The following is a 25,888-nucleotide window of genomic DNA, read 5'->3' on the forward strand; positions in this document are numbered from 1 at the left end:
TTGGAGAGGAAACAGAATAGGGAGGGGTACAGGGACTCTCCCCAAGAAATATGCCAGTTCTTCTCATATTATTAACATATAAGAGATTAAAAAATAAAACAAAACACAACTAAACTATTTGCAATACATTACAAGGTGAAAACAAATAAGTTGCCAACCTGAGCGCAAGCTGCACTAAGAGTGTGGGAGATTCTACAGATAGATACTCCCAAGATTCTGTAACGTGGCAAAATCTTATTAAGGCTGGATAAAGGAAAGAAAAAAAGATGTCCAGATTTCTGGCATATTCAAGGCAGTAAGCAGGCAAAAGAACATATAACAGGGCGGGCTTCGGTATCTGTCCACTAGAAAGAAGATTTCCGAGATAACTTAATCTTTCCTATTAGTGTGACAGACACCACTCCTGAACCTGTGGGATGTATCAAAGCAGTCCCCCAAGTTTTGGGTGGGACAAATGAGCCTGCTGTTAGAACTGAAGACCCGAAAGTGAAGTCCTGTGTGACTTCCATGTCCACTCTGCAAAATTTTGTGAGTGTATGGAGAGAGGATCCTGTGGCTGCTCTTCAGATCTTTTCTGGGGACACTGCTGAAGAATTTCACCCATGAGGAAGCCACGCTTCTAGTGGAGTGTGCCTGCATGGAAAGAGGCAGACGCTTTCCATTGGTAGAGCTGCTGCCTCTGCACCCAGAGGTTGAGAAATCAAATTCTAGTGCTGCTCCTTATGACCCTCGGCAAGCCACTTCAGTGCACACCGCATTGAATGTCAGCTTTGAATGCCAAAGCCAAAAAAATGCAGTATACAAGTCCCCATTCCCTTCCCAATAAAGGCTGAAGACATGGCCATATAGATCCATCTTGAAATGGTCACTTTTGAGGCTGGTCGACTTTCACGGGCAGCTCCCGTCAGTAAGAAAAGGATGATCCCTCAGTCGAAATTTGTTCGTAACCTCCAGATACTGCAGAAGAGTCTGTGGACATCCAAACAATTTCAATGCCTGATCACTCTTTCCCGATCCCGAGGGAGTGAAGGCAAGTAAGCACACTTATTGGTCGATGTGGAAGCTGGAAACCACTGTTGATAAGAAAGATGGGACTGTATGTAAGACCCCTCCTGAATCTAAAATTCTGAGGAAGGGATCACTGCATAACCAAAGCCTATAGTTACAATAGTTGGGCTGAGGTAATCACCACCAAATATACCACCTTGATGGTAAGGTCCATTACAGAAGCTTGCTCCAGAAGTTCGTAGGGTGCTCTAGCCAGTGCCTAGAGGACCAGATTAAGACTCCATGCTGGAAAAGGCTGTCACACCAGAGGACGGAAGCGCAAAGCGCCCTTCAAGAAACCTGGCCACATCTGGATGTGCAGCTATTAACTCCTAGGCCTAAAACACGAGAGCCCCACAATCTGAACTTTCAGGGAGCTAACTGCTAGGCCTTTTTCCAGACCTCCCTGCAGGAAGTTGAGCACCACAGAGCTTGGTGCAAAGCTCGGGTCCTCACTCCTCTAAGTACACCAAATTTGGAAGCACTTCCAGGCTTTCGCATATGCTGCTATAGTCACTTTCTTCCTACATCCTAGAAGTGTGGAGACCACTCAATCCGAGTAGCCTTTATGTGCTAGTGCCACATGCTCAAGAGCCATGCTGTAAGACTTGAGTTCTGAATCCTGCAGGGCAATTGGACCCTGCTTGAGCAGCCGGGGATAACATGGAAGTTTGAGACATTGATCCCTTTGTAGACGGACCAAGTCTGCATACCACAGTCGTCTCAATCAGTCTGGTGCTACTAGAATCATCAGCTTCTGGTATATTATGATCCTGCGCAGAAGTCTGCCTATCATGTGCCATGGAAGGAAGGCATAAAGACGACATGCCCTTGCTTCCCAGCTCGTATCTTTGACAGAAGAACTGAGACGCCTTCTTGTTGGCTGCTGATGTCACCATATCGAATGTCAGGTGCCCCCACCAATTCACAATGCAGGTGAAGGCTTCCTGAGACAGTGACAATTTCCTGGGAATTAGGGTCTTCCGGCTCAGGAAATCTGCTTGCATATTGTCTACTCCTGCCACATGTGTCACTGCACTGAAAAAGAGCCCTCTCCAGCCCAGTCTTTCCAGATTGGACCTTCCCATCTTGCGTATGGCACTGTCACTGGGGAAATACACTCTTGGAGGGGGGAACCCCTGGTGCCAACATGGCTGTGAACCCCGAGGGTTCCATGTGGCCCTTATTAAACCTACAAGCTATAGATGTCATATTAATTAATTCAGGGGGAACCCTTGTCCAGGACGTTGACGGCCCCTGTGGATATTCACAAGCTCCTTTCTGGGGTTTTGCAGCAGTGCCATGGCTGTGCTTTGCCCGGGACGCACTTGCTCTGCTTCCTGGCTCAAACCTGCCTTTATCCTGACCCTCGCACCATCTGAGCACTAACACCCCCTGAGGGACTAGAGGGGGGTTAAGTCAGCAGCTCCTGCCCCCATCCTCACACGCCGCATGGCAGTAGGACATGGACGATCCTCAGATGGCCCATCCATCACAAATTTGGCATGAATCCAAAGTATCCTACAACACTCTTTGCCCAAATACGTGTTGCATGGCCCAGAATGCTGCTGCACGCTTGATACTACGGGCCTCTAAATTTGACTGCATCTCGCCGATTCTGCATGCTCTACATTGTACAATTTTTAGGCTGTTGCAGAATAACTGCCCAACAATGTTGCGATCTGGTCTACAAGTGTATCAACCATCATGTTCTATGGACACCCTGGGCGAGTTTGACTGTGCCATCCTTGACTTTTGCAAAGCTATCTGCAACTCGTAAAACTATGTCTTCCGTACAGGGTCTGGTTTGCTAGAATGCTCTTCCTTTGGAGAAAAGGCAGGCCCCCACTTTGATTCAGTTCAGGACAGGTTTGAAAACAGCCTTATTTGCACGTCAATTTATGAGGTTATAAATTTGCTTTAGATGGGTCTTATTGAATACATTTTTTTGAATTTGTTGCTACTGTGTGTGGGGTGTTTTTTTTCTTTTTTTTGATGATGGTTTGTTATTGTATGTTTATTTTTATGTATTTCATTTGACTATGTATGTAATTCTGGAACCGCTTAGCATTGTTGGATTTGCGGGATATAAATATTTTAAATAAATAAGTATCCTGACCCGAGTTGTCCATCACACCTGTTTTTATGAAAAATCAAAGGGGAGAGTCCAAACTATTAAAATGATGATATTTCCTGTGGTTTGTTATCAAATGAGTACGATACCAGTTTTTTTTCCCAGGGGTGCTTTTATAAAAAGTTAAATGGTATTCTTACAAAATTTGTTTGGCTGGGTAAAATGCCTAGAATTGCCTTAGTATCTTTACAAAAATCAATTGCAGAGGGTGGGGTAAATTTTCCAAACTTTTATAGGTATCATCAAGCCTATATTTTACTACAGGGTATGTATTGGGTCCTCCCAGAGCTTATGGAAAATATCCCAGATTGGTTGTATTTGGAATGGCGACTCATGTTTCCTATAAACTTATCTCATGTTCTTAGTATTAAAATGCCTAGGAAATATAAAGAGAATAGAATATTGATAGATACATGGAAAACTTTGCGTTATGTCAGCAATTTAAGTCCAAACCCGATACATAAATCAACATACCAATCTTTATGGCTAAACTCCAAGATTCAAATTGGCGGTTTTAAAATTGTATGGAAGCATTGGATTATTGCAGGTATACGGACTCTAGGTTATGTTATTTTAAATGGTAAACTGCTTGATTTTTCACTACTGCAACATAAATATGGTCTAAACAAATCACAAAGTTTTAAATGGTTACAGCTGAAACAGGCTATTCAGGAGGGGTTCCCTGAATGGAAAAATCTTAATAATCAATATAGTCTGGAATTCTTATGCTTTCAAGGGGATTTCTTAGGACACCAGGCCACACAGTGGTATAAATTGATATCTGGATTTATGAATAAAAACCCAAAAACTGGTCTTAGAGACATTTGGAGCATTGAGATTAAGCATCAAATTTCTGCTTCTCAATGGCCACTAATTTGGTCTTGGAGAATGAGATGTACAATGTCTGCATCTATGAGACAAACTTGGTTCTTTTTGTTACATAGAGCTTTTTGGACCCCTTTTCGATTACAAAAGTTAGATAGCTCTAAGTCTAATAGATGCTGGCATTGTAATCTGGAAGCAGGGACTTTAGATCATTTATTATACTTTTGTCCCTGTATCATGGCCTTCTGGAAATCAATTTGGTCACAAATTAATTCTTTATTAGAAAACCATGTAGCTCTATTATATGATACAATCCTATTTGGAACGTCAATGAGAAAAAAAGAGAGTCAAATTTCATCAAATAATAATAAACTTTTATTAATAATGACAGGAGTCGCCATTCAGCACATCACCAGAAATTGGGAAAAATTACACAAGACTTAATTACACCTTCTGGTGGAATTCATTATGCCATATATATAAGATGGAGAGAATAATTGCTTTACAAAAAGGGAATTATAATAATTAAAAAAAAAACAAAAAACAACTTATTGTAATGATTAGACACCTTTTTACATTGAAAGTATATTTATAATTATGGGAGGGGGATATATAGTTATAATATAGATATAATCAATATTTATGAATATAGCATATGTATGTTAAATTTTGAATATAATATCTGTGAAAAGGGTGGGTGGGGGAGAGGGTAAATTTATGTATTTAAGATAATAGATTGAATTTCAAGTGATGTGTATGATTCAATTGATGTAAGATGGAAAAATGAATAAAGAATTGGAAAAAAAGACAAAAAAAACAGGAAATCCAAGATGGCTGCAACGGCAGCATTTTTGGTGCCAAAAATGGCCTGGGGAAGCTAAACTGGGGTCTAAAAACTAGCGATTTGGGGATATCTAACCCCAGAACCCCTCCCCCCCAAAGCAACACATTTTAAATACCTCCCCCTTCCGATTTTGTTTTTCAGGCTGTTAGCCTGTTAAAATCATTGTGCCTTGCTGTGTGCTGGGAGCTGAAGTACTAAAGCTACAAGCAAGAATTTCTGCCTCAAGCCTGGAATCTCGCTTGCCTCTTGGGTCCAAGGAACCAGCTGGACATCTTAACCCCCATTGGACCTCGTACATGCAAATGGGGAGGAAGCAGTCGGCCCCGATCCTGGAAAAACTGCCATGAAGCCACTCCGCCTGTGCTCATGCCCACTGTGGACGAACATGGGGGTGAGCTTTTCTCCCAAGAGATTGGTCCCTCAGCCCCCTAACCTACAGTGCAGGCTGTCCAAATGGATGCACTGCAGAAGCAGTCTGCCCCTTGAAAGCAGACCCTTGACCTCAGAGTCTGTGTTCTCCCACAGCCACAGATGTCCCAAGAATGGGATTCTCTGCAGCACCGAAAAGCCATGCAAATGGTAAAAAACAAAAAAGCCCCAAATACACTAATTGAAAAATAAATGAGCAGAAAAGACCAACTCCTACCATCTCGCTTGTAGCAAGACAACCGAGGAATTGGAAGACAGCCCAGATGGATGGAAGGCGGAGCAAAAGAATGCTAATGAGGCTCTCTACAAGAATTCTCGTGAGAGGGGATTGACTACTCACAGGTTTAGGAATAGTGTCCATTGCACTAGAAGTCACAATTGAGATAGATTTTCTTCAAAAATGCCCCTTCACGTGTGCTCACAGATAGTACAAAAAAATCAAAAATATCACTCCAAAACAAAAGCACCACACAGTTAGGATCTGCGTACTGATATCTTGGATTTGGTGGCAAGTGGTGAAGCAGTGGTTACTGGCCACGAAAACGATCATTGGCCTGGCCTGCTTGCGTTCAGTGGTTTTTACCATTAATCATTCTCGGCTATTTTTTTGCTCCCACCTGCTAACTTTAAACTTGTGCGAAAGTTTTTTGCCCATGATGCTTGTATGGAAGAGTGTGGGTACACCTCTCCGTTTGTCTGAGGCTTTTCTTTTACTTAAATAATAAGCTAGCTTTCTTGGCTTGTGTGGTGCTTTTGTTTTGGAGTGATATTTTTGTATTATACTTCCCTCCATTCCTCCCTGTTTTTGTGGTTGCTCACAGATACTACTATATTCATCACAGAAGGGAGATGACTATACCCACCTTCGCTACAACCCAAATAATTCTAAAATACAGTTGCTGCTGCTTCTAATCACAGCAACTGGCTGCTCTTAACACATGGTTATTGAAGGATTTTCCTTGCCTAAAATCAGATTAACAATTGCAAATATATTCAATTTAATAAAATGCTAAAAAAATCATACAAAATACATGTTGCAAGACCACTCAAGAGCTTACACATGCTATTGCATTTTCAAAACAGCTTTAAAAAAAAATTTTGCAGAGTCAATTTATAAATGACAAATTTTGAGAAATCAATAAATTGTGGGAAAAAAACTAAAATTGTCAAATGAATCAAGATAAAAAAACTGAGTCATGCAGAACACAACAAAATTTAGACACTTCTGAAAAGTTATAATTTACATCATGACATAACATTGCACACTGTTGCAATGACTCAGAACACACAACTTAGATTTCCAAACCAATCACAGAATACTTAGGCTTCAGAAGCTGAAAGGTAAATATTCACCTGCAAAAGAGGCCCCACCTGAAAGAACAGAAGTGGCACCATGCATTGGTCACATTGTAAAAAGTACAAGAAACAAAACCATCATACTGAATAGCAAAACAGCAAACTAGAATACACAGAATAAGCAGTTCTGCATGTTTCAAAGAGGTAAGGGTTTAGTATCGATACTGTCAATCAAAGCAAGATGATATGGGGTTATCTCCTTTACTATGTGCTTGTCATGGCCTTACAAGGCACGGAAAATATGGTGAAACTCAAATTTACCTATTAAATTTTCTCATATTGAATCTTACCAGACCAGTCCAGATAAGCAGGTTTTGCCCCCCTGCCAGGAGATGGGGGACAACACTCAGAGCAGACTTTACTCCCATAGTGGTCTGATGCTGCTGCCTTCTGCTCTTCAGAATAATAATGTTAGAAACTAAGAAGCCAGGATAAAAAAGTTCACCAAAAGCAAAAATTGTTTTGTTTGAGCAGGCCAAAAACTCTGTGAGCACGCCTAACAGAAGCCTGCAGCCTTGGGAGCATCCCTATCAGTGACAGCTAGAGTGGAACCTTAGAAGTCTGTCTACCAGCATCTGCTCTACAAGGGTTTGCAGTAGAACAAAGGCCTATCCCATCAGATCTAGTACAAATAAAGACAGTCTAACACAGATTGGCATGTAAAGGAATTTATTGAAAAACTAAAAAACCTGCCATAGCCAAGTTTTGGCTACTGCCAACATAAGAGGTACAGGCATCTTCAATTGCTAATAAAAGCAGACTTTCAGTGATAAAAATCAATATTAAAGAACACCTTAGTGTGCCATTATTTCATGTTTTTATAATGAAAAGCTTTTTTTGCTAGCACTCAACTTTTAAACTAAATTGTACCCCTGAAGCAAGTGATAGCTGTAACATGGTAAAATTGACTTTTTAAAAATATCTTCAATAATGGAAGATTAGGTTCTTACCTTTGGTAATTTTCTGTTAATTCATGAAGGAGTCATTAAAATAGGTGTTTCATCCCAACCCATGAACCAAGTGTTGTAGAAATCCAACACTTTTTTCTCTCCTTTGCTCCTCCCACTTGGCAGAGGAATACAGAGCCCCTTGCAGTACTGTCCAAAAGTGACCAAAAAGGACTGGAACAAAACAGACAACAAGGGGGAATGGGGAACTCCCCACTCTACAACTTCATTCTGTTCTGCAATATAAAGAAACAATTAATGAACGAGCAATAGAAAACATAGAACCAACCTACCGTGTGCAACAAGCACAAATTGGAAGCATGCTTTCGGTAAAGATATGCACCCACATATACAAAAGGATTCTCCACAGATTCCTGTCTGCTGGTTGGAAGATACCAAGGCCTAAAAGGAGAAACATCAGAGGCAGAAATATGCAGGCGACACAATAGACCGAAGGTAGGCTATAATGACTCCTTTGTGGATTAACAGAAAGAAGATTAATAGGTGATTTACCAAAGCAATGGCAGTGTCTAGGGTGGAAACCACTTCAAACGTCTTTTAACTTTCAATGGTGCTCAGATTCCAAGATGGAGGTTTAAAGTACTCAATGGGGGCATACAGCCCGTGAGAAACTTTGTATGGTATCAATCATTGCACCTAGTTGTAAAAGATGTTTCAAAGTCCTTAATCAGTAATGATTTGTAATGCTTAAAGGTCCAAAACGTGAAAGCACTGATAATTCAAATTTTAAACTGTGTATATAAAGTACTTCCAAAATAAATCACTTAGCTGAAACATAAAGAATGCGGTGAAATAGCTGGGTCCTGACGCGTTTCGCCACACAGGCTTCCTCAGAGAACCCGCTTGCAATTCCTTACATTCAAACTGTAGTTATGATTTCAAATTTTCAATCCTGCTGTTACTTCTGTAATCTTTTAATGTCCTATGACGTCATAGGACATTAAAAGATTACAGAAGTAACAGCAGGATTGAAAATTTGAAATCATAACTACAGTTTGAATGTAAGGAATTGCAAGCGGGTTCTCTGAGGAAGCCTGTGTGGCGAAACGCGTCAGGACCCAGCTATTTCACCGCATTCTTTATGTTTCAGCTAAGTGATTTATTTTGGAAGTACTTTATATACACAGTTTAAAATTTGAATTATCAGTGCTTTCACGTTTTGGACCTTTAAGCATTACAAATCATTACTGATTAAGGACTTTGAAACATCTTTTACAACTAGGTGCAATGATTGATACCATACAAAGTTTCTCACGGGCTGTATGCACCCATTGAGTACTTTAAACCTCCATCTTGGAATCTGAGCACCATTGAAAGTTAAAAGACGTTTGAAGTGGTTTTTGTTCCTTTATGTGTTAATAGTTATAACCCTTCAGGAACATTTGTTTTGAAACATACCCAGTTGTTTATATTGAGTGTCTAGGGTGGGACAGAAGAGTCTGCCCACAACACTGAGGACCCAAAATCGGCATCAAACTAAGCTGCCACATCCATATTGTAAAATCTGGTAAAGGTATGAAGAGATGACAAAGTGGCCATGCTACAAATTTCAACCGATTAAATCACTCAAGGCTCCGCCCTTGAAGTGGCAACGCCTCTAGTCGGGTGGGCTTTGAGCAAAGCTGATGGCTGCTTACCATAGCCAATGTAGGTTGACAACATGACCATTCAGATCCATTGGGCAATAGAGGCCTTAGAAGCTGGCCTGCCCCGTCTGGACTGGCTAGTCAGGACAAACAGATGATCTGAAAGACAGAAATCATTAGTCCTCTAAAACTTTGCGCACATCTAGTTTCCGCAAGAATTTATCTTTCTTTTCTGACTCTGTGGAACAAAAAGCAGGCAGACGAACTTCCTGTTTCACATGAAACTTGGAAACCACTTTCAGAAGAAAGGAAGGAATCATATGGAGGGATAACCCTGCCTCCGTAGTCTGAAGAAAGGGTTCCCTACAGGAGAGAGTCTGCAGCTCCATAATACGCCAAGCTGAGACAATTGCCACGAGGAAAACCGTTTTTGACTAAAATTCTAAACAGATGCCTCCTTGAGCAATTCAAAAGGAGGTTCAGTCAGACCCTTCAACACAATATTGAGATTCCACATTGGAAAGGGCTGACAGAGGAGGGTGTAAACGAAGCACCCCCCTGAGGAATCTGGTCACATCATGATGAGCAGTAAGTGAAGAAGAGCCATTGTGCACTCTGAAGCAGGAAAGGCCTGCCACCTGTACCTTGAGGGAAGCTACTGCTAGGCCCTTGTCTAGACCGCCCTTTAAGAAGGCCAAGACCACTGGAATGGAAGCTCGCAACGGCCCCACATGGCCTATGTCACAATACTGCTGGAAAGCTTTCCAAGCCTTGGGATAAGCCACCATAGCAGACATACGAACATAAGAATAGCCTTACTAGGTCAGATGGCTTCTTGGACTTCAAAAGAGTGACAATGACCACATCAGAGTAGCCTATTTGAGTCAAGGTGTTGCGCTCAAGAGCCATATTGTTAAGACCAAAGCGCTGGGGGTTCTCCTTAGGAACCGGTCCCTGACTGAGAAGGCAGTGATGACATAAGAACATAAGAAACGCCCTCACCGGATCAGACCAAGGTCCATCTAGTCCAGCGATCCGCACACGCGGCGGCCCATTTAGGTACTCCTTTTTGGAGACCCGGATTTACCGTATCCCTCAATATGATATGCAAGAAGGTGTGCATCCAACTTGCGCTTGAATCCTAGAACAGTAGTCTCCTCCACAACCTCCTCTGGGAGTGCATTCCAAGCACCCACCATGCGCTGTGTGAAACAGAATTTCCTGACATTTGTCCTAAACCTGCTGCCACTCAGTTTCAGGCTATGTCCTCTTGTCCGTGTCACATCAGAATATTTCAGTAATGCTTCTTCTTGGTCTATTTTATTAAATCCTTTTAATATTTTAAAAGTCTCTATCAAATCCCCTCTCAGTCTTCTCTTCTCAAGGGTAAACAGCCCTAGCTTCCTGAGTCGATCTTTGTAGCTAAAATGTTCCATTCCTTTGATAAGTTTCGTGGCTCGCCTCTGCACTTTCTCCAGCATAGTTATATCCTTTTTAAGGTATGGAGACCAGTGTTGGACACAGTATTCCAAGTGCGCCTGACAAGGGAGCCTGAGCTTCTAGTCTCACTGAAGACAAACCAGGTCCGCGTACCACAGGTGGCAAAGCCAGTCCGGGACCACTAGGCCCAGATGAGTCACAATCCTGGAAACTACCCAACCCACAGGGCAGAAAAACAGAAAAATAGAGTTGGCCAGGGCTGAAATAATGCATAGAGCCCTAAGCCTCCTGGTTCTTTTCTTCAACTGAAAAAGTGCTCGACTTTGGAGTTCTTGGCCAAAACCATCAAGTCGAGTGAGGGTCTGCTCCTGCACTCTCAATGAGGTAGAATGCTCTCTAAGTGATCACTCTCCAGGTCCAGGATCTGGCGACTGAGAAAATCCACCTGAACATTGTCTAAGCCGGCCAGATGCACCGCTGAAAGAGCTAGAAGGTGAACTTCCGCCCACTGGATTAGCATCCAAGCCTCCTGACTTACAGGAGCACTTCTGGTGCCTCCATGACGATTTACATGCCCCACTGCCATGGCATTGTCAGAAAACACCCTAACTGCTTTTCCCTCAAGGATGTTTTGCAGATCTCCGAGTGCCAACCAAATGGCTTTGAGCTTGAGGCGGTTGATCAACCAGCACCTCTGAGGGAGAGACCACTGACCCTAAATGGAATGATCCCCACAAAGGGCCCCCCCCCCAGCCCAAACAACTTACATCCATCATCAGAGTGATCCACTCCTTGATTCTGAGGCATGCCCTTATCAAGAGCAGCTCCCCAAAGCCAGAACACAGAATGCTCCATGCCAGTTCTGTCCAGGGAAGAAACATATGAAGGAAATGCTGTTGCGAAGACCACCGGGACAGAAGGAACTGCTGTAGCGGCCACATGTGTGCCCGAGCCCAGGGCACAACCTCCAGGGAGGCTGCCATAGATCCCGGGACCTGCAGATACTTCCAAGCCATGGGAATCTGGATTGCCAAAAGATCCTCGATCTGTTTCTGGAGTTTTAGTTTGCGTGGCTCAGAAAGACAGACACGGCCTTGGAGCATGTCAAACCAAAAACTCTTAGGTAGTCCAACATCTGAGATGGAATCAGCTGGCATTTCCTGAAACTGACCATCCAGCCCAAACGCTGCAGAAGAGACACTACAGTCTCTTTTGCCTGCTCGCACTCCAGTCTGGATGTTGCCCTGATCAACCAATCATCCAGATATGTATGAACCAGGACCCCCATTTTGCAGAGGTACGGGGGGGGGGGGGGCACAAACTGGAAATACTTCTGGAGAACGTGAAATCTCAGATACTTCTGCTGTCCCAGGAAGATAGGCTTCTGTTAGATCCAGTGAAGCCAGAAACTCTTCCAGAACCACCACTGCAATGACAGAATGCACTGTCTCCATGCGAAAGTGCAGAATTCGCAGAAATGCATTGACCAAAGAGATCCAGGATGGGTCTCCAGTCTTCTAAGTGATATCTGCTGGAGGCCAATTCGCTTTCAGGAACTGGTTCTACATAGAGAATGACACAGGGATTGTTTCCTGCGGCTAGCTGCTGCTAACCTACAAGAACGGTGGGGGGGGGGGGAGGAAATAAGAAAATAAATAAAATTGGCCCTTTGCTGTGGGTATGGGAACAAGGTTTTGTACTGCCCTGCAGAGCAGTACCGGCGAAACTGGAAGTTACATTAGAAAGAGGGACTTGGCCGGAAGAAGGTCCTGGAACAGCCCTGTGTGTTGTGCCTCTTCTTCCATGAAGTTTCTAAGAGGTTGGTAGGCCTGCCCTGGGAGGTGCAAAGGGGCCGACCAAGGGGAGTCACAGTTTTTTTGTTTTGCTGGTTTTGACCCACGATCGGGAGCGAGGGAGGGGGGACTGTTGGACCTGCGATAGAGAAGAAGGGGGCTGCTGCACCCACGAAGGGGAGAGGGGGTTGCTTGGACTGCTGGAGCTGAAGGGAGACAGTTGCTAGATCTGGTATTGGGATTTGGGGGGGAGAGGGAAAGGTGCTGGGCCCATGTGGTGGGTGGAGTGGAGCTGGAGTGAAGGGAGAGGTGCCAGACCTACACATGGGCACTAAAGGGAGGGGATAGAGGTGTTGGACCCATGGGTATGGGGCTAGAGGGAAGGGAGTGAGGTGCAGAACCTGCAGGGAGGAAGAGAGAGAAGGGAAGGGAAAAGCTGAATCAAGGGGCTGAAGGAAGAGTGAGTGAAATATTGAACATAGCAGAGGGAGGGAGGAAAGAAAGAGAGTCTGTGAGACACACATTGGTGTAAGGAAGTAAGAGAGGGGAGAAGCTGGACACAGGAAGATATATAAAGAGGGGAGATGGTGAGCATGTCTTGGAGCACAGAATAGGGATAAAAAGGGAAATGCTGATTGGGAGTGGTATATAGACAGAGAGAAGATGGCTAGACATGGGTGGTTAGCCATAGCCTCAGCACCTTGAGGTTGTAGGTTCAAACCCCACACTGCTCCCGCTACTTATTTGCTTATCCAAAAATTAATGGGTGTAGATAGGACCCTAGCATTTCAAGCTGGTAGGCAACAATCTTGGTTAGGTAAATGTATTCAGCAAGCTATGTTATCCTATGGGCCCAACCCGACCATGTGCCTCAGGCCGCGCCCCCAGGTGGGACCTAAGGCTCCAGGGCCTATTCTGATTGGCCCACGCGCCTTAGGCCCCACCAGTAGGCGGAGCTTTAGGATGGATGGGCCAATCCGGCCTCATTCCTTCGTTGGCTGCCTGCCGGACAGGCGGGTTTGGCTCCCGTCTGTCCGGCCAACTACCAAAGGTACGGGGAAGGGGGGTGGGGGGGTCGTGGGGGTCGCCAGGGGGATCGCGGGTCGGCTGGGGGAGCGGTCGGAGGTTCTTGGGGGGGGCGGTCGTTGGGGGGGAGGGGGGTTTGCATCGAGGGCAGGAGGGCCTGGGATCCCTCCTGCCCGTAATGTAGTGCGGGGTGGGGTTAGGGGGTCGCCGTGGCCAGGAGGGTTTGGGCTCCCTTCTGGCCCAACTACCAAAGGTACGGGGAAGGGGGGTGGGGGGTCGTGGGGGTCGCCAGGGGGGGTCGCGGGTCGGCTGGGGGGGGCGGTCGGAGGTTCTTGGGGGGGGGCAGTCGTTGGAGGGAGGGGGGTTTGCGTCGAGGGCAGGAGGGCCTGGGATCCCTCCTGCCCGTAATGTAGTGCGGGGTGGGGTTAGGGGGTCGCCGTGGCCAGGAGGATTTGGGCTCCCTCCTGGCCCGATATTGTTGGGGAGTCGGCGGTCCTTCGGGGGGAGGGATGTATCGGACGTCGGGGGGGGGCATCAGGCTTTCAGGATGGGGACAGACCTTCAAGGGGGGACAGTGCACGGAAGTCAGGGGGGGTGAACGGAGAGTCGGAAAGTCAGGGCGGGCGAAAGGAGCGTCGGGCAGCATGCGCGGTATACCCGTGAGCGCGGTATACCAAAGTTTTTGTACATATCATCGTGATTTCTGCGCGCTATACCCGTGTGCGCGTTTTATACGGGTGCGCGTTATTTGCGTGAAAATACGGTAAGTCATTATTGTTGCTAAGGAAAATTACTAATGAAGTATGATTAACCAGAAACCATGTGGCTTGAATAGAACCAAAAGAACATTGTTGGAGAATGCAATTTGTAACTGGATATTACTGAAGCAATTGTAATCTAATTGGAAGATGCACCAACTACATGTTTAATAATGAATTAATTGATGATGTCATAATCCCAATAAAATGGCCAGTCACTTGTAATGGGGTGAGACTTTTTGGATGCTGTCCTACCAGTTAGTAGGATGGCAAAAACACTCCCAAGGCCTTGAATGTTTAAACTACACTTTTGTGTCTGGTAATTTTTTCCTTGGCCTCCTCTGGAGGTAGAAATAAAAACTGAGGGAGTATGTATGTAATTATTTATACCAAACAAAGTGAAGGGCAAGGATTTTCTGCCTCAAATTTTCTCCAAACAGCTCAACCTTCAGGATCTTTGGGATGCCAGTTGGATGGACCCCAACCAAAAGCTCCATCCCCATGTAACTTCTCCACATGACTGGAGGCAGGAAAATGCAGCCTGCATCCCGAGGACTTTTACAGAATGCATTCAGCCTGTGCTTAAACTTCCAATAAAGTCAGAAGGTAAGCACGCTCCCAGGGGGACAGACCCCAAGCTCCAAAGGTGGCAGATAGCAAGCTGGCTTCACAAGTCCACACAAAGCTTGTCCTGTGGAGCAGCAGTCCAGTGTTGTGGAAATTTCGTCCTTTCCCAGGCAGAGAAAACCTCCACAGGGTCTCCAGGCACCAGGGCCACCAGAAAATGAACTTTAAGCAAAAAAAAGAAAGAAAGAAAGCAAAGCAGATCAGAAAGACTTCTGCATGCTTCGCTTGCAGAAAGGAAAACTGCAGGGGGCTCTGTAGTCCTCTGCCAAGTGGGAGGAGCAGAGGAGAGAAAAAAGTGTTGGATTTCTGCAACACCCACTTTGCGGGTTGGGATGAAACACCTGTTTTAATGACTCTGGAGCAGATGTAACAGAAATTCCTTTGCATGCCATACTGCATCAGACTGCTTGTACCAATATCCTCCTGTTTTTCTGCTCTACAAGAGGCAGTTGAAGGCTGAACCCTGAGAATCTGCTCAAGAACCAGGAACATACATGCCAGCATTTATTTAAGCAAGGGGAATTAATCCAAGAACTGTTTATCTAGGAATCTGACTGGGAACCTCCAATGAGCTGGGACCAAGCAAACCTGCTGCATGAGACCATGTCGTCACCATTTTCTCAAAAATGAGAGGTACTGAATACAGAAGGCAGTACTAACCTCCTGTAAAAGGGATGGTCAGCTCTGAGCCATTTCTTCAGTATCCATCTGCCAGAAGGGAAACAAAAGCCATTTCTGGACTGGTCTGGCATGGATAAGGAACTAAAGAGCAAGGGGTATAAACAGTATTTATCTGGAGGAAAAATTAAACAGTTTAATAATAATAATAATAAAAAAGAGACAGGAATAATTTTAAACCAGTTTAATTTAATTTGAAATTATTTTAATTGCTCAAAAATGTTGAGATGGAAACTGCACCAACTGTGTCACCAAAATAATCTCTGTATTTTCAGTCATTACATAAAATTATTTTGGAATAAAATGAGTAACAGATTAGGTTCTTACCTCTGTAATCTGGGCTCTGTTAGGATACACAGGAGTCCATATTTGAGCTGTTGATTCCCATTTCCCGCGAACTGCAGAAGGACAACCCTTTAAGAACTTGAGAACTCCTCCCCTCCTGCAGTGGAGCAAAGCACCCCCCTCAGTTGGTACCAAAGCAATCAAACTCCACTAAAACATAAGAAAAGAGAAGGAGAGGCACGGGGAACTTCCCCAGCAAGAAACACATTCCGCTTTGCTCTGAAATTTAGAAAATAGAACAATGATCAATAAACATTTAATAAATAAACAGAGAAAAAAAACCCAAAACCAAACACTCGCATGAGTAACTTGAATCCAACCTGCTAAGGGTAACAACAAGCAGGAGCTATGGGACACTCTCAGGAGGAACGAGAAAGGGAAACACCCAATACCTGAAACAGATCATTTCTTTATCTTAAGCATAATAGCAGAGGTTCCGATATAGACACTGACAATGTCCGAGGCAGAAATCAAGCAAATCAAAAAATTCCACAAAGGGAGGGCAGTATGGACTCCTGTGTATCCTAACAGAACCCAGATTACCGAGGTAAGAACCTAATCTGTTCTTATGTTGCGGATACACAGTGTCATAAGTCTAGGGAGGGATAGATGTGCCTGCCCACAGTACTAAGGACCAGAAAAAGAAAGAGAGAGAAAGGTTACTGAAGATGGGCAGACTAGATGGGCCATTTGGCCTTTATCTGCCATCATGTTTCTGCAAAGATGTGTGGGGACAAGTGCACTCAAGCTCCGAGGGACTCATCCGCAGTCAGGTATGAGAGGGCATGCGCCACGAATGAGGCAGCTGCTGCAGCTTCAATACCCAAAGACAGCACTTCAAATTGTCTTTTCAGGACCGCATTCACTCTTCAGTCCTGTGCGTCTTTCAGCATCATTCCACCCTCACTCCACCTCACTAGGAAGGGAGGTGTGCTTGGTCACTTGCACCACTGCGGAGTCCACCTTCGGATGGACAAACAGTTGCTGGAAGTCTGGAACCATAGAACAGAACCAAGACATAGCTTGGACCATGTCTCATGCTGCTACCACTGAGCCCAGCACCTACAAGTACTACCAAGCTGTCAGTGCTGACTTGTCCCGTAGCTCCCTTATCTGCCTCATGAAAAACCCCATTCTCCTTCATATTGAAACTTATGCCCAGGTACTCCTGGGACTGTGTCAGTTTCAGGTGACTCTTCCAGAAATTATGACCCAGCCTTGTGGCTGGAGGAGCTGGACCACACATCTCACTGTTTTTCTGTCCTTGGTTTCAGACGGGGCTCGAATCAGCCAATCGTCCAGGAATGAATGTACTTGAATGCCCTCTTTGCAGAAGTAAACTGCTGCTATGACCATGACCTTGGTGAAAGTTTGTGGTGCTGTAGCCAGCCCAAATGACAGAGCAGAGAACTGGAAATGTTCCAAAGTGTTGTTCCATAACATGGAACCTCAAATATTTCCTGTGGTCCAGAAAGATGGGACTATGAAGATGGGTTTCATTTAGATCTAGAGGCCAGAAACTCCCCTGGCATCACTGAGGCAATGACCAACCTGTTTCCATGAGGAAGAGCAGGACCTTGAAGGCAGCGCTTACTGACTTCAGGTCTAGAATCAGCCTCCAATCTTCTGAGTCCCAATCCCGATTCTTCAATCAGTACAGCTTTGATAGCTACCAGGTCTAATAGCCTCTACTACTACTTGGACCTTGATCACTTTTCCCGGTCTGCCATCTAGAAGAGACTTGGGTTTGTGATTCTGTACACTAGCCATCAGATCGTCCAGTCCCTTACCAAAAAGCAATTGTCCTTTGAAAGACAATTTGCTCAGAGTTGTTTTAGAGGCAGAATCTCCCGCCCACTGTCTAATCCACAGCATTCTATGGGCGAGGATAGCATATGCAGAGAACTTATTAAGTACTTTGAACAGATCATAAGAACATAAGAAATGCCTTCACCGGATCAGACCTTAGGTCCATCTAGTCCGGCGACCCGCGCACGCGGAGGCTAAGCTAGGTGTTCCCTGATGATTACCATGTTTACCCGTATCCCTCAGTGTGATTCGCAAGAAGGTGCGGATCCAACTTGCCCTTGAAACCTAGAATGGTGGTCTCCGTATCCCTCAATGTGATTCGCAAGAAGGTGCGCATCCAACTTGCGAATCATACAGTGCATCTGCCAAGAAATCAACTCCCTCCAAGAGGAATTGAATGTATGCATCATTTTCTCCTGTGGGGGTCTAACATAACTTATGCAACGTAAGATGCCACTGCTGCTGCCTTTAATACCAACACTGTTACTTCAAATTGTCTCCTATGGACAAAATCCAGCCTGTGATTTTGCATATCCTTTTAACACAACTCCCCCTTCACTGGGGTACACTTGTAATTTTCACCACTAGGGAATCCACCTTAGATGAGATGAAAAGCTGTTGAAATTCAGTGCTCAATGGGATACAATTTGTCATGGCCTTTGCTACTCAGAGGGGACCCTATGGAGCATCCCAATGGTCTGTGAGCATCCTAGTGATGTCCGGTGGGGGGAAAAGGACATAGTCCGAAATTTATTGCTGCTCATAAGCAAGCACTGAGCCAAATAAGACTGGGGCTGCTCTATCTTGAATTCTAAGAGCGCTGAGAGCTTAAAAAACCATGTACACTGTGGGGTCCTCTCTAAGATTCAGGGCCGCTATCTGGTCTGACTCTGGTATCTTCCAGCATGAGGCCTTATCGCCTGCTACTGAGGACCCTGATTGGGAGAGTAATGGCAGAGAAACAAAATTCTTCTCCTCCCAGTCTTCATCAGACAGCCCCACCCCATATTGCAAGCATGATTTTGCTGTGGGGCACATGCGCTCTGAGGAGAAATTCCTGGCGCTACAGTCGCCAAGACCCCTGAGGAGTTAATGCGGCCACTGTAACTCAAATATGCTTCATACATCATGCTAATAAATTCTGGAGCAAAGCCCTGACCAGGACACTCCGAGGGAGCTTTCAGGTGCTCCTGCGTCTCTTCCTGGGGCTTCCCATTAATGGCACAGCTGCGCATTGCTAGGCATTGCACTGTCGGCATTTCCCAGCTCTGACCAGGATTTCTGACCTGGGACCCAAATTAACTGGGATCCCAAATCACCAGAGGGATTAGGGGAAGATAAGTCTGTGGCTCCTGCCCCCCCCCCCCCCTCACGTTCTGTGCTGCATGTGGACACAACACAGTCCTTAGCCAGATATCCACAGAAAATCTGGCAAGATTCCAGAGCATCCTGGCCTGAGGAGACCACCTAACCTAATTTTTTAGCAAAACAGAGGTGTTTTGAGGTAGAGACCCCCACAACAGTGATTTTGGCACTAAAAGCAGACCATGGGAGCTACATGGGGAGGGGGCTTCAAAAATTAGTGATTTTAGGGGCAGGGGACCCTGGCTCTTGTAGTAGTTTTTGAATATTTCTTATGTGTCTGATTAATTTAAGTTGGTTCAGTTAGTCAGTCATTCCCTCTGCATCACTGGTACCTACTACATTGTCTTAATTTTTTTCTCCTCAACATCAGCCATCACTGCTACACTGATGCCCTCACTCACTCTTCCTCTCCCAATTTGACATCTATATCGACTCTCAGATGGTTTATAGCTTGGGAGGACAGCAACAGTGCAGTACACTGGGCCATGTCCTTCTCTGATGCATACCTCCTCTCATCGGTCTACGAGGAAAATTTGGCGTACTACTGTCCTCTTCCAAGCTTCTAGTATTACAAGAGGAAAAAAATGAGGAGCTCAGAGGTTGGGGGGGGATGTAAGGACAATGAGAGCTGAACTGACTTTTATAATTGATAAGCCCAATAACATACACTGAAGCTTCATATTTATACCCTGAATTCCCATAGCAATTTCATAAAAATGCATAAATTTAGCAACCTTTGCCATGGCATTGTGGTAGACTGGAGGGGCCTGGCTGTGTTTAGCAAACTCCAAAATGTAAAATTGGATCTCCACCTGCATCTATGCAGAGAATACCCTGGTTAGATGGCATCCATACAGAGGTGGGAGTAGCAGCCTAGTGCTTTTTTAAAAAAACAAAAGAATCAATGGAACCTACGGCTCAATATCCAAAATGATTTTAAATAGCTGGGAGAGGATGATTAAATTGCCTGTTCAGGGCTAACCGGGCATTTTCAGTGCATTTAACCAGTTAGTGCTGCTGAAAATGTCCAGTTAGCAACCCAAGCAGAAACTGTCTATTTTGTGGGCATTCTGGGGAAACACTCAGCTCTTAACTGATTACGGTAAAAATAAAACTGCATTTTATGTGGGTATGCGATTCTTCGTAGTTGCTAAATGTCAAATATTGCACTTAACGGTTAGGTTTTAGCCAGCTCCCTATACCCGGAAATGCGATGCCAAAGCCTGCATGAAACTTCCCAATATAATGCCAGTGGCAGTCAGCAAAATGCTGATCGCCACCAGTTGAATATTTGGCCCTAATCCATCTTGTTCCATTGATGCTCTGAGACTCTTGGGCAAGTCACTTCCTTCTCCATTGCTTCAGGTATATCATAACTCATTTGTGATGGACCAAAAGTACTTTAACTAAAACATGCCTTCAGCTCTAATTTGTAAAAAAAAAACCTAAAAGATTACAGAATATAAAAATTATTAGTGAGACCACAATGATCCCTCTTAAGTAACTATCCCACTGGTAAATGGATATCTTAGTATTTGAGTGTTATCCATAGATGAAAAAGGGAGCAACTGAGCATTGAAGGTCTGATAACCACGGATGGGGGTAGCAATGACTACACAAAATTCAGATCTCCAGAAAAACTGAAAAAAAGCTAAGATAACTGGCAACTGAATATAGTAAACCCCCCCCACAAAAAAAACCCAAACAACCCAGCCCCCCCACAAAAAAAACAACCAAATAGCTTCATGTCAAATGCCATGCTTCACTATTCCAAACACAGCATAGAAACTTATTTAGTCTAGTACTCAGTACTCTATTCTAAGATAGGGTTTCCTAAATCTGTCCTGGAGGAATCCCAGCCAGTCAGGTTTTCAAGATATGCACAAGAGATTTGCAAATCTGTTTCATGAAAATTCGTTATAATATCTTGACATCCTGACTGACTGGGATTCCCCCAGGACAGGTTTGGGATTCAGTGATCTAATAAAATGATTGATGTTCACACTAGATAATTCTCCCCCTCCCCCTCAGAAGTAAACTAAAGTTCAAAAGTGGCTATTTTGGGGAGACTGCAGTTTGCCATCTACAAGGGTAAGTGCTTTCATCATGATGCAGGCTACCTACATAGAAAATAATGTAGCCTCCACAAAGTTGCCTTTGACGTTTTTCCTCTGGTGTGATCATCAGTTTTAATGTTAAAGAATAGTTCTATACTGTTTTACTTCTGACTATATTTTTCAACTTGGCTACAAAAACACTCGCTATAGAAGCCTGTAGTGAAAATACAACAAGGTAATTTTCATACATGCTATTTTTACTTGGATACACAGATTTGGAAGATGCCTTCAAAAAAAGCTATTCACAGAGCCCAGGAATCCTTTCAAACATGGCTAGCAATAGAAGAGAAAGCCACAGAGTTCTCCATGGCACATTGTGTAAAAAAAAAAAAAAAAGGGAGAGATAGTGCCTCTGTATAAAAGTTAGCAAGACCCCCATTTAGAGTACTCCATACAATTCTGGAAGACATCTTCAAAAAGGTATGAACAAGATGGAGACTGACTACTAAAATGATCAGCAGTCTGTCAATATGTGTAGGGGACAAAGATCTCAATATGGATACCCTGAAAAAAAAAAAGGCAGGAGATGGGAGATAAGATAGAGACATTTAAATACTTCTGTGGCATAAATGCCCAAGAGGTCAGTCTCTTTCAATTGCAAGGAAGCTCTGGAAATGTTGTAACATAGGATGAAGGTGAAAGGGCTAAACTAAGAAGTAATCTAAGGAAAACCTTCTTTATGGAAACGATGGCAGATGCATGGAACCTCTCAGTGGAGGTGATGGAAATGAAGATTATCTGAATTCAAAAAAGCATCGGACAGGCACTTGGGATCTCTAAAGGAGGGGAACAAGAGATGGCTTTTATCTGCTGTTGAGTGCACACACACACGTACACACATCATTGTATGCTAGAGGTGCTGGGGAGTGAAAATAGAAAGTCAGAACACCATCTTGCTTAAATCCCCATTATCTTGGCCTTTCCAAGTACTGTATGACCGTGAGAACTTTTAATCTCTGTCCTTCCCTGTTAGATAACCATCCAACAAAGCAGGTGCTAAATAAATCATGTAGTGAAAAAAAACCTCCACTTAAAGGAAGCTGAGAGTCTGCTCAAATGGAAGAAAAAGCTTCAGGTTTTATTGGCAGAGCTCAAGCTCAAACCACATCATTGGATAAAAAACTTCCATAGAGTGACAACTTGCTGTTGAGGTTTAAAATAATTGAGGACTGAGATATTTTGCAACTGAAACCACTGCGAGTGTTTAAAGCAGTCTGCTAAAATGCCAACGTTTCACAGCATTAAGCCGTTCTTCAAGGCTAATATGACCTTGCTTGAATCTTCACCGAGTGATAGTGTTATGCTCACGATCTCACAGCTAAATAAACCATGAAATAAATTTGTACAAGAAAGATCAGAGAAAAGCTGTTATGTGAACTTATGTGTACATATTTTATTTGCCAAATAAACACATTTTAATGGATCTTATTATAGGTATTTGTATTTCTAGTACACTAGATAATCAATAAATAAAGCAGGAATCCTGGCAAGACATGTACAGTGATCCTTACCATTTAAGCTTCCACTAGTAGATACAGTACTGCTTTGTCTCTGGTTATCATAAGCTGGACCAATATTGCCCAGGTCCTCAAAAACAAAACAAAACAAAAAGAAGCTCAGATTACAATTGCAGTTCTGCAAGTTCCAGAATTTCCAAGCTACATTTACCAGAACAGGCCTTACTGAAGCTTCCATTATTTCTATAGGACTTGTAGCACGTTTCAATTGTTAAAAAACAGACTGCCTTCCTGCAAATAACAGACATCATCAGCGTCATGTACCACAAAGCTTTCAGACTAAAAAAAGATTTCCCCTATTCACTGTTCCATGTGTGAACCTGTTTCCCCCCATATATTCTTCCAGTCAATGCCCAGATTTTTTAAAGTTCGCCTTAAATTAGGCACCGATATCAGTGCCGATTCTTAAAAACTTAGGCACCCATTATAGAATAATGCTTAGCGTCACCTAAGCATGCTTAGGCAGTGCTCAGCATAAATTTATTCCAGGGTTTTCTTCTCCTAAAGTTAGGCGCCTATATCAGAGCCTAACGGCATCTAATTAGAGGCGCCTAACTTGAAAACACGCCCAAAATCCACCCCCTAACCATGCAACTTAACTTTTAATGTAGGCACTTTGGGATAGGTTCTTATTTTTATAAAATCGAGTTTTTTGAGTTAGGCACCTAACTTTTAATTAAGTCCAATTAAAGTCGATGTGAGGTGTTGAGTGCCAATATCAGCACTAATTAAGCCTATCAGTGGCACCTAACTTTAGGCGACTTTTATAGAATCAAGGTCAAAATGGCTACATGGCTTTAAAAAAACAAAAAAAGCACAAAAATTGTTTCGAGTGCTTTTATAAACCCAACAAGCTATGAAATTTTATCCATGTTTACATCTCTTCATTACCTGATCTAATATGCCAAATTTTGGATAATCTTCCTCTGGATCTTTACTTCCAGGATCGGGGTGTTCTTTCACTAGGAATACATCCCGTTCTTTGCACTGAAACAAAGCAAAGCCTCCTGAAACAGTTTATCTGACATCAAACAATCTATCTTCTTAGGGCTCTTATAAAAAGCAGTTTCTCCCTAAGTGGCTGAGGCCAAATTCTAGACTGTAGCAATATAAAAAGCACAGTGTGGGAGAGTCTCTTGTAGGCTTTTGATTGTATAACTTACCATTGTTTTCACAATGTTATTTGGCCAAGTCATTTTTCCAGGTCTTTGTCTTGTTGTCATACACTCCCAGTATTTGTCAATGAAGGGTATGATATCCTGTGTAAGAAAGGAGAAGTAAAAGTATGCTAATCTATAAATGGATCATACTTCTACAAATTTCACCAGTTTCAGCACATCAGGCTCAAGTTTGGTAGATCCTGATGTAAAAATCTGAATTGGATACAGAGAAATATCCTAATTGTCAGCAGAGCCTTAGTAGTTTGGATTTAAATAATGGTCAAGACTGGATAGGCCTATTGGCCTTTACTTGTTGTGATCTGCTCTATTAAGTGGCAAGTTCTTCATACATAAGTACCTCCAGTCTTCTGAATCACACTTGTTTCAAAAGGACATCACCATCAGCAGTGAAATGAGAGGTAGTATAAGAGAGATTAACAAGACCAGCTTTTAGAACCTTAACATTGTTTCTAGTTTTTGTTTTTTTTAATTCTTTATTCATTTTTACATATTACAACAAGTGTATCAGATGAAATCATACGAATTTGTATATATACACTTGATTAACTTTCATGTAACACTTTAAATATAACATTTCAGTCAATACCTATGTTCTATAATATCTTAAATATTATATACTACATCTAATATCTAAAGAATTAATATTAGGATAAAAAAACCCTCCTATCCCCTTCCCTTCCTCTACAGAAATTCCATCTACAATATATCAAAATTATTAACACATTCATATACATTATAGTATTAATAAATATTACTCACCCACAACCCCTCATGTCGAATATCTTACCTTGGGAAAATGCTATTATTCATTGCAAAAATCTGTTAATGGTCCCCATATTTTCTGAAACTTATCAAAATATCCTCTCTGTGTTGCTATTATACGCTCCATTTTATATATATATATATATGACATACAGAATTCCACCAAAAGTTGTAATTTAACCTCTTAATTTTTCCAATTATATGTAATCTGTTGAATGGCTACTCCAGTCAATATAAATAAAAGTTTGTTATTATTTGACGAAATTTGACTCTTTGCTCTCATTGCCATGCCAAATAAAATAGTATCATATGTCAAGGCCACCGGATTATCTAACATCCTATTTATTTGAGGCCAAATTGATTTCCAAAATAATAATATAAATGGACAATAGAATAAAAGGTGATCTAATGTCCCAGCCTCAAGATGACAGTGCCAACATCTATTAGACTTAGAGCTATCTAATTTTTGTAAATGAACAGGGATCCAAAAAGCTCTATGCAAAAGAAAGAACCATGTTTGTCTCATAGATGGAGATACTGTACATCTCATCCTGCAAGACCAAAGTCGTGGCCATTGAGATGTGTTAATTTGATGCTTAATCTCAATACTCTAAATGTCCCGAAGGCCAGTTTTTGGTTTTTTATTCACAAATCCAGATATTAATTTATACCACTGTGCGGCTTGGTGACCCATGAAATCCACCTGAAAGCATAAGAATTCCATACTATATTGATAAGAGTTTTCCATTCAGGGAACCCCACCTGAATGGCCTGCTTCAATTGCAACCATCTATAACTTTGTGATTTGTTGAGACCAAATTTATGTTGCAATTGTGAAAACTCAAGCATTCATGTTTCCTTTGAGACTTGGTCATGTTCTTATTATCAAAATGCCAAGGTTATATAAAGATCATAGAATATTTGTTGATACATGGAAAACCTTAAGATATGTAAATAATCTAACTCCTATTCCGATAACAAATCAACAACTCAAACGATTTGGCTAAACCCCAAGATCAAAATTAGCGGTTTTAAAATCATCTGGAAGCATTGGATGATGGCAGGAATACGTACATTGGAAGATTTAATATCTAATGGTAAGGTCTCTAACCAGAACCAGTCTGGGATATTATCAGTGGGCTCTGGGAGGACCCAATACATAACTTGACGCAATATATAGGCCTGATGATACCTATAGAAATTAGGAAAATTTACCCCACCCTCCATAACTGGCTTTTGTAAAGACACTAAAGCAATTCTAGGAATTTTACCCAGCCAAAT

The 25,888-nt window shown here is 43.0% G+C and overlaps 1 protein-coding gene across 4 annotated transcripts in view; it reads right to left on the bottom strand.

Annotated features, from left to right (window-relative positions):
* Nucleotides 1-25,888, bottom strand: part of ASH2L (ASH2 like, histone lysine methyltransferase complex subunit) — an 83,116-nt gene that overhangs the window by 20,352 nt on the left and 36,876 nt on the right. For 3 of the 4 annotated variants that reach the window (XM_033947909.1, XM_033947911.1, XM_033947912.1), the window contains 4 exons: nucleotides 23,828-23,923; nucleotides 23,556-23,651; nucleotides 22,659-22,734; nucleotides 6,633-6,650 (listed from right to left, as the gene is read on the bottom strand). In XM_033947909.1, the coding sequence (XP_033803800.1) occupies nucleotides 6,633-6,650; nucleotides 22,659-22,734; nucleotides 23,556-23,651; nucleotides 23,828-23,923 (286 nt within the window). The remainder of the gene's footprint in view (nucleotides 1-6,632; nucleotides 6,651-22,658; nucleotides 22,735-23,555; nucleotides 23,652-23,827; nucleotides 23,924-25,888) is intronic. The other variant, XM_033947910.1, reaches the window with a different exon arrangement.

The sequence above is a fragment of the Geotrypetes seraphini genome, chromosome 6 (genome assembly GCF_902459505.1).
Source record: "Geotrypetes seraphini chromosome 6, aGeoSer1.1, whole genome shotgun sequence".
Classification (NCBI taxonomy): Eukaryota; Metazoa; Chordata; class Amphibia; order Gymnophiona; family Dermophiidae; genus Geotrypetes; species Geotrypetes seraphini.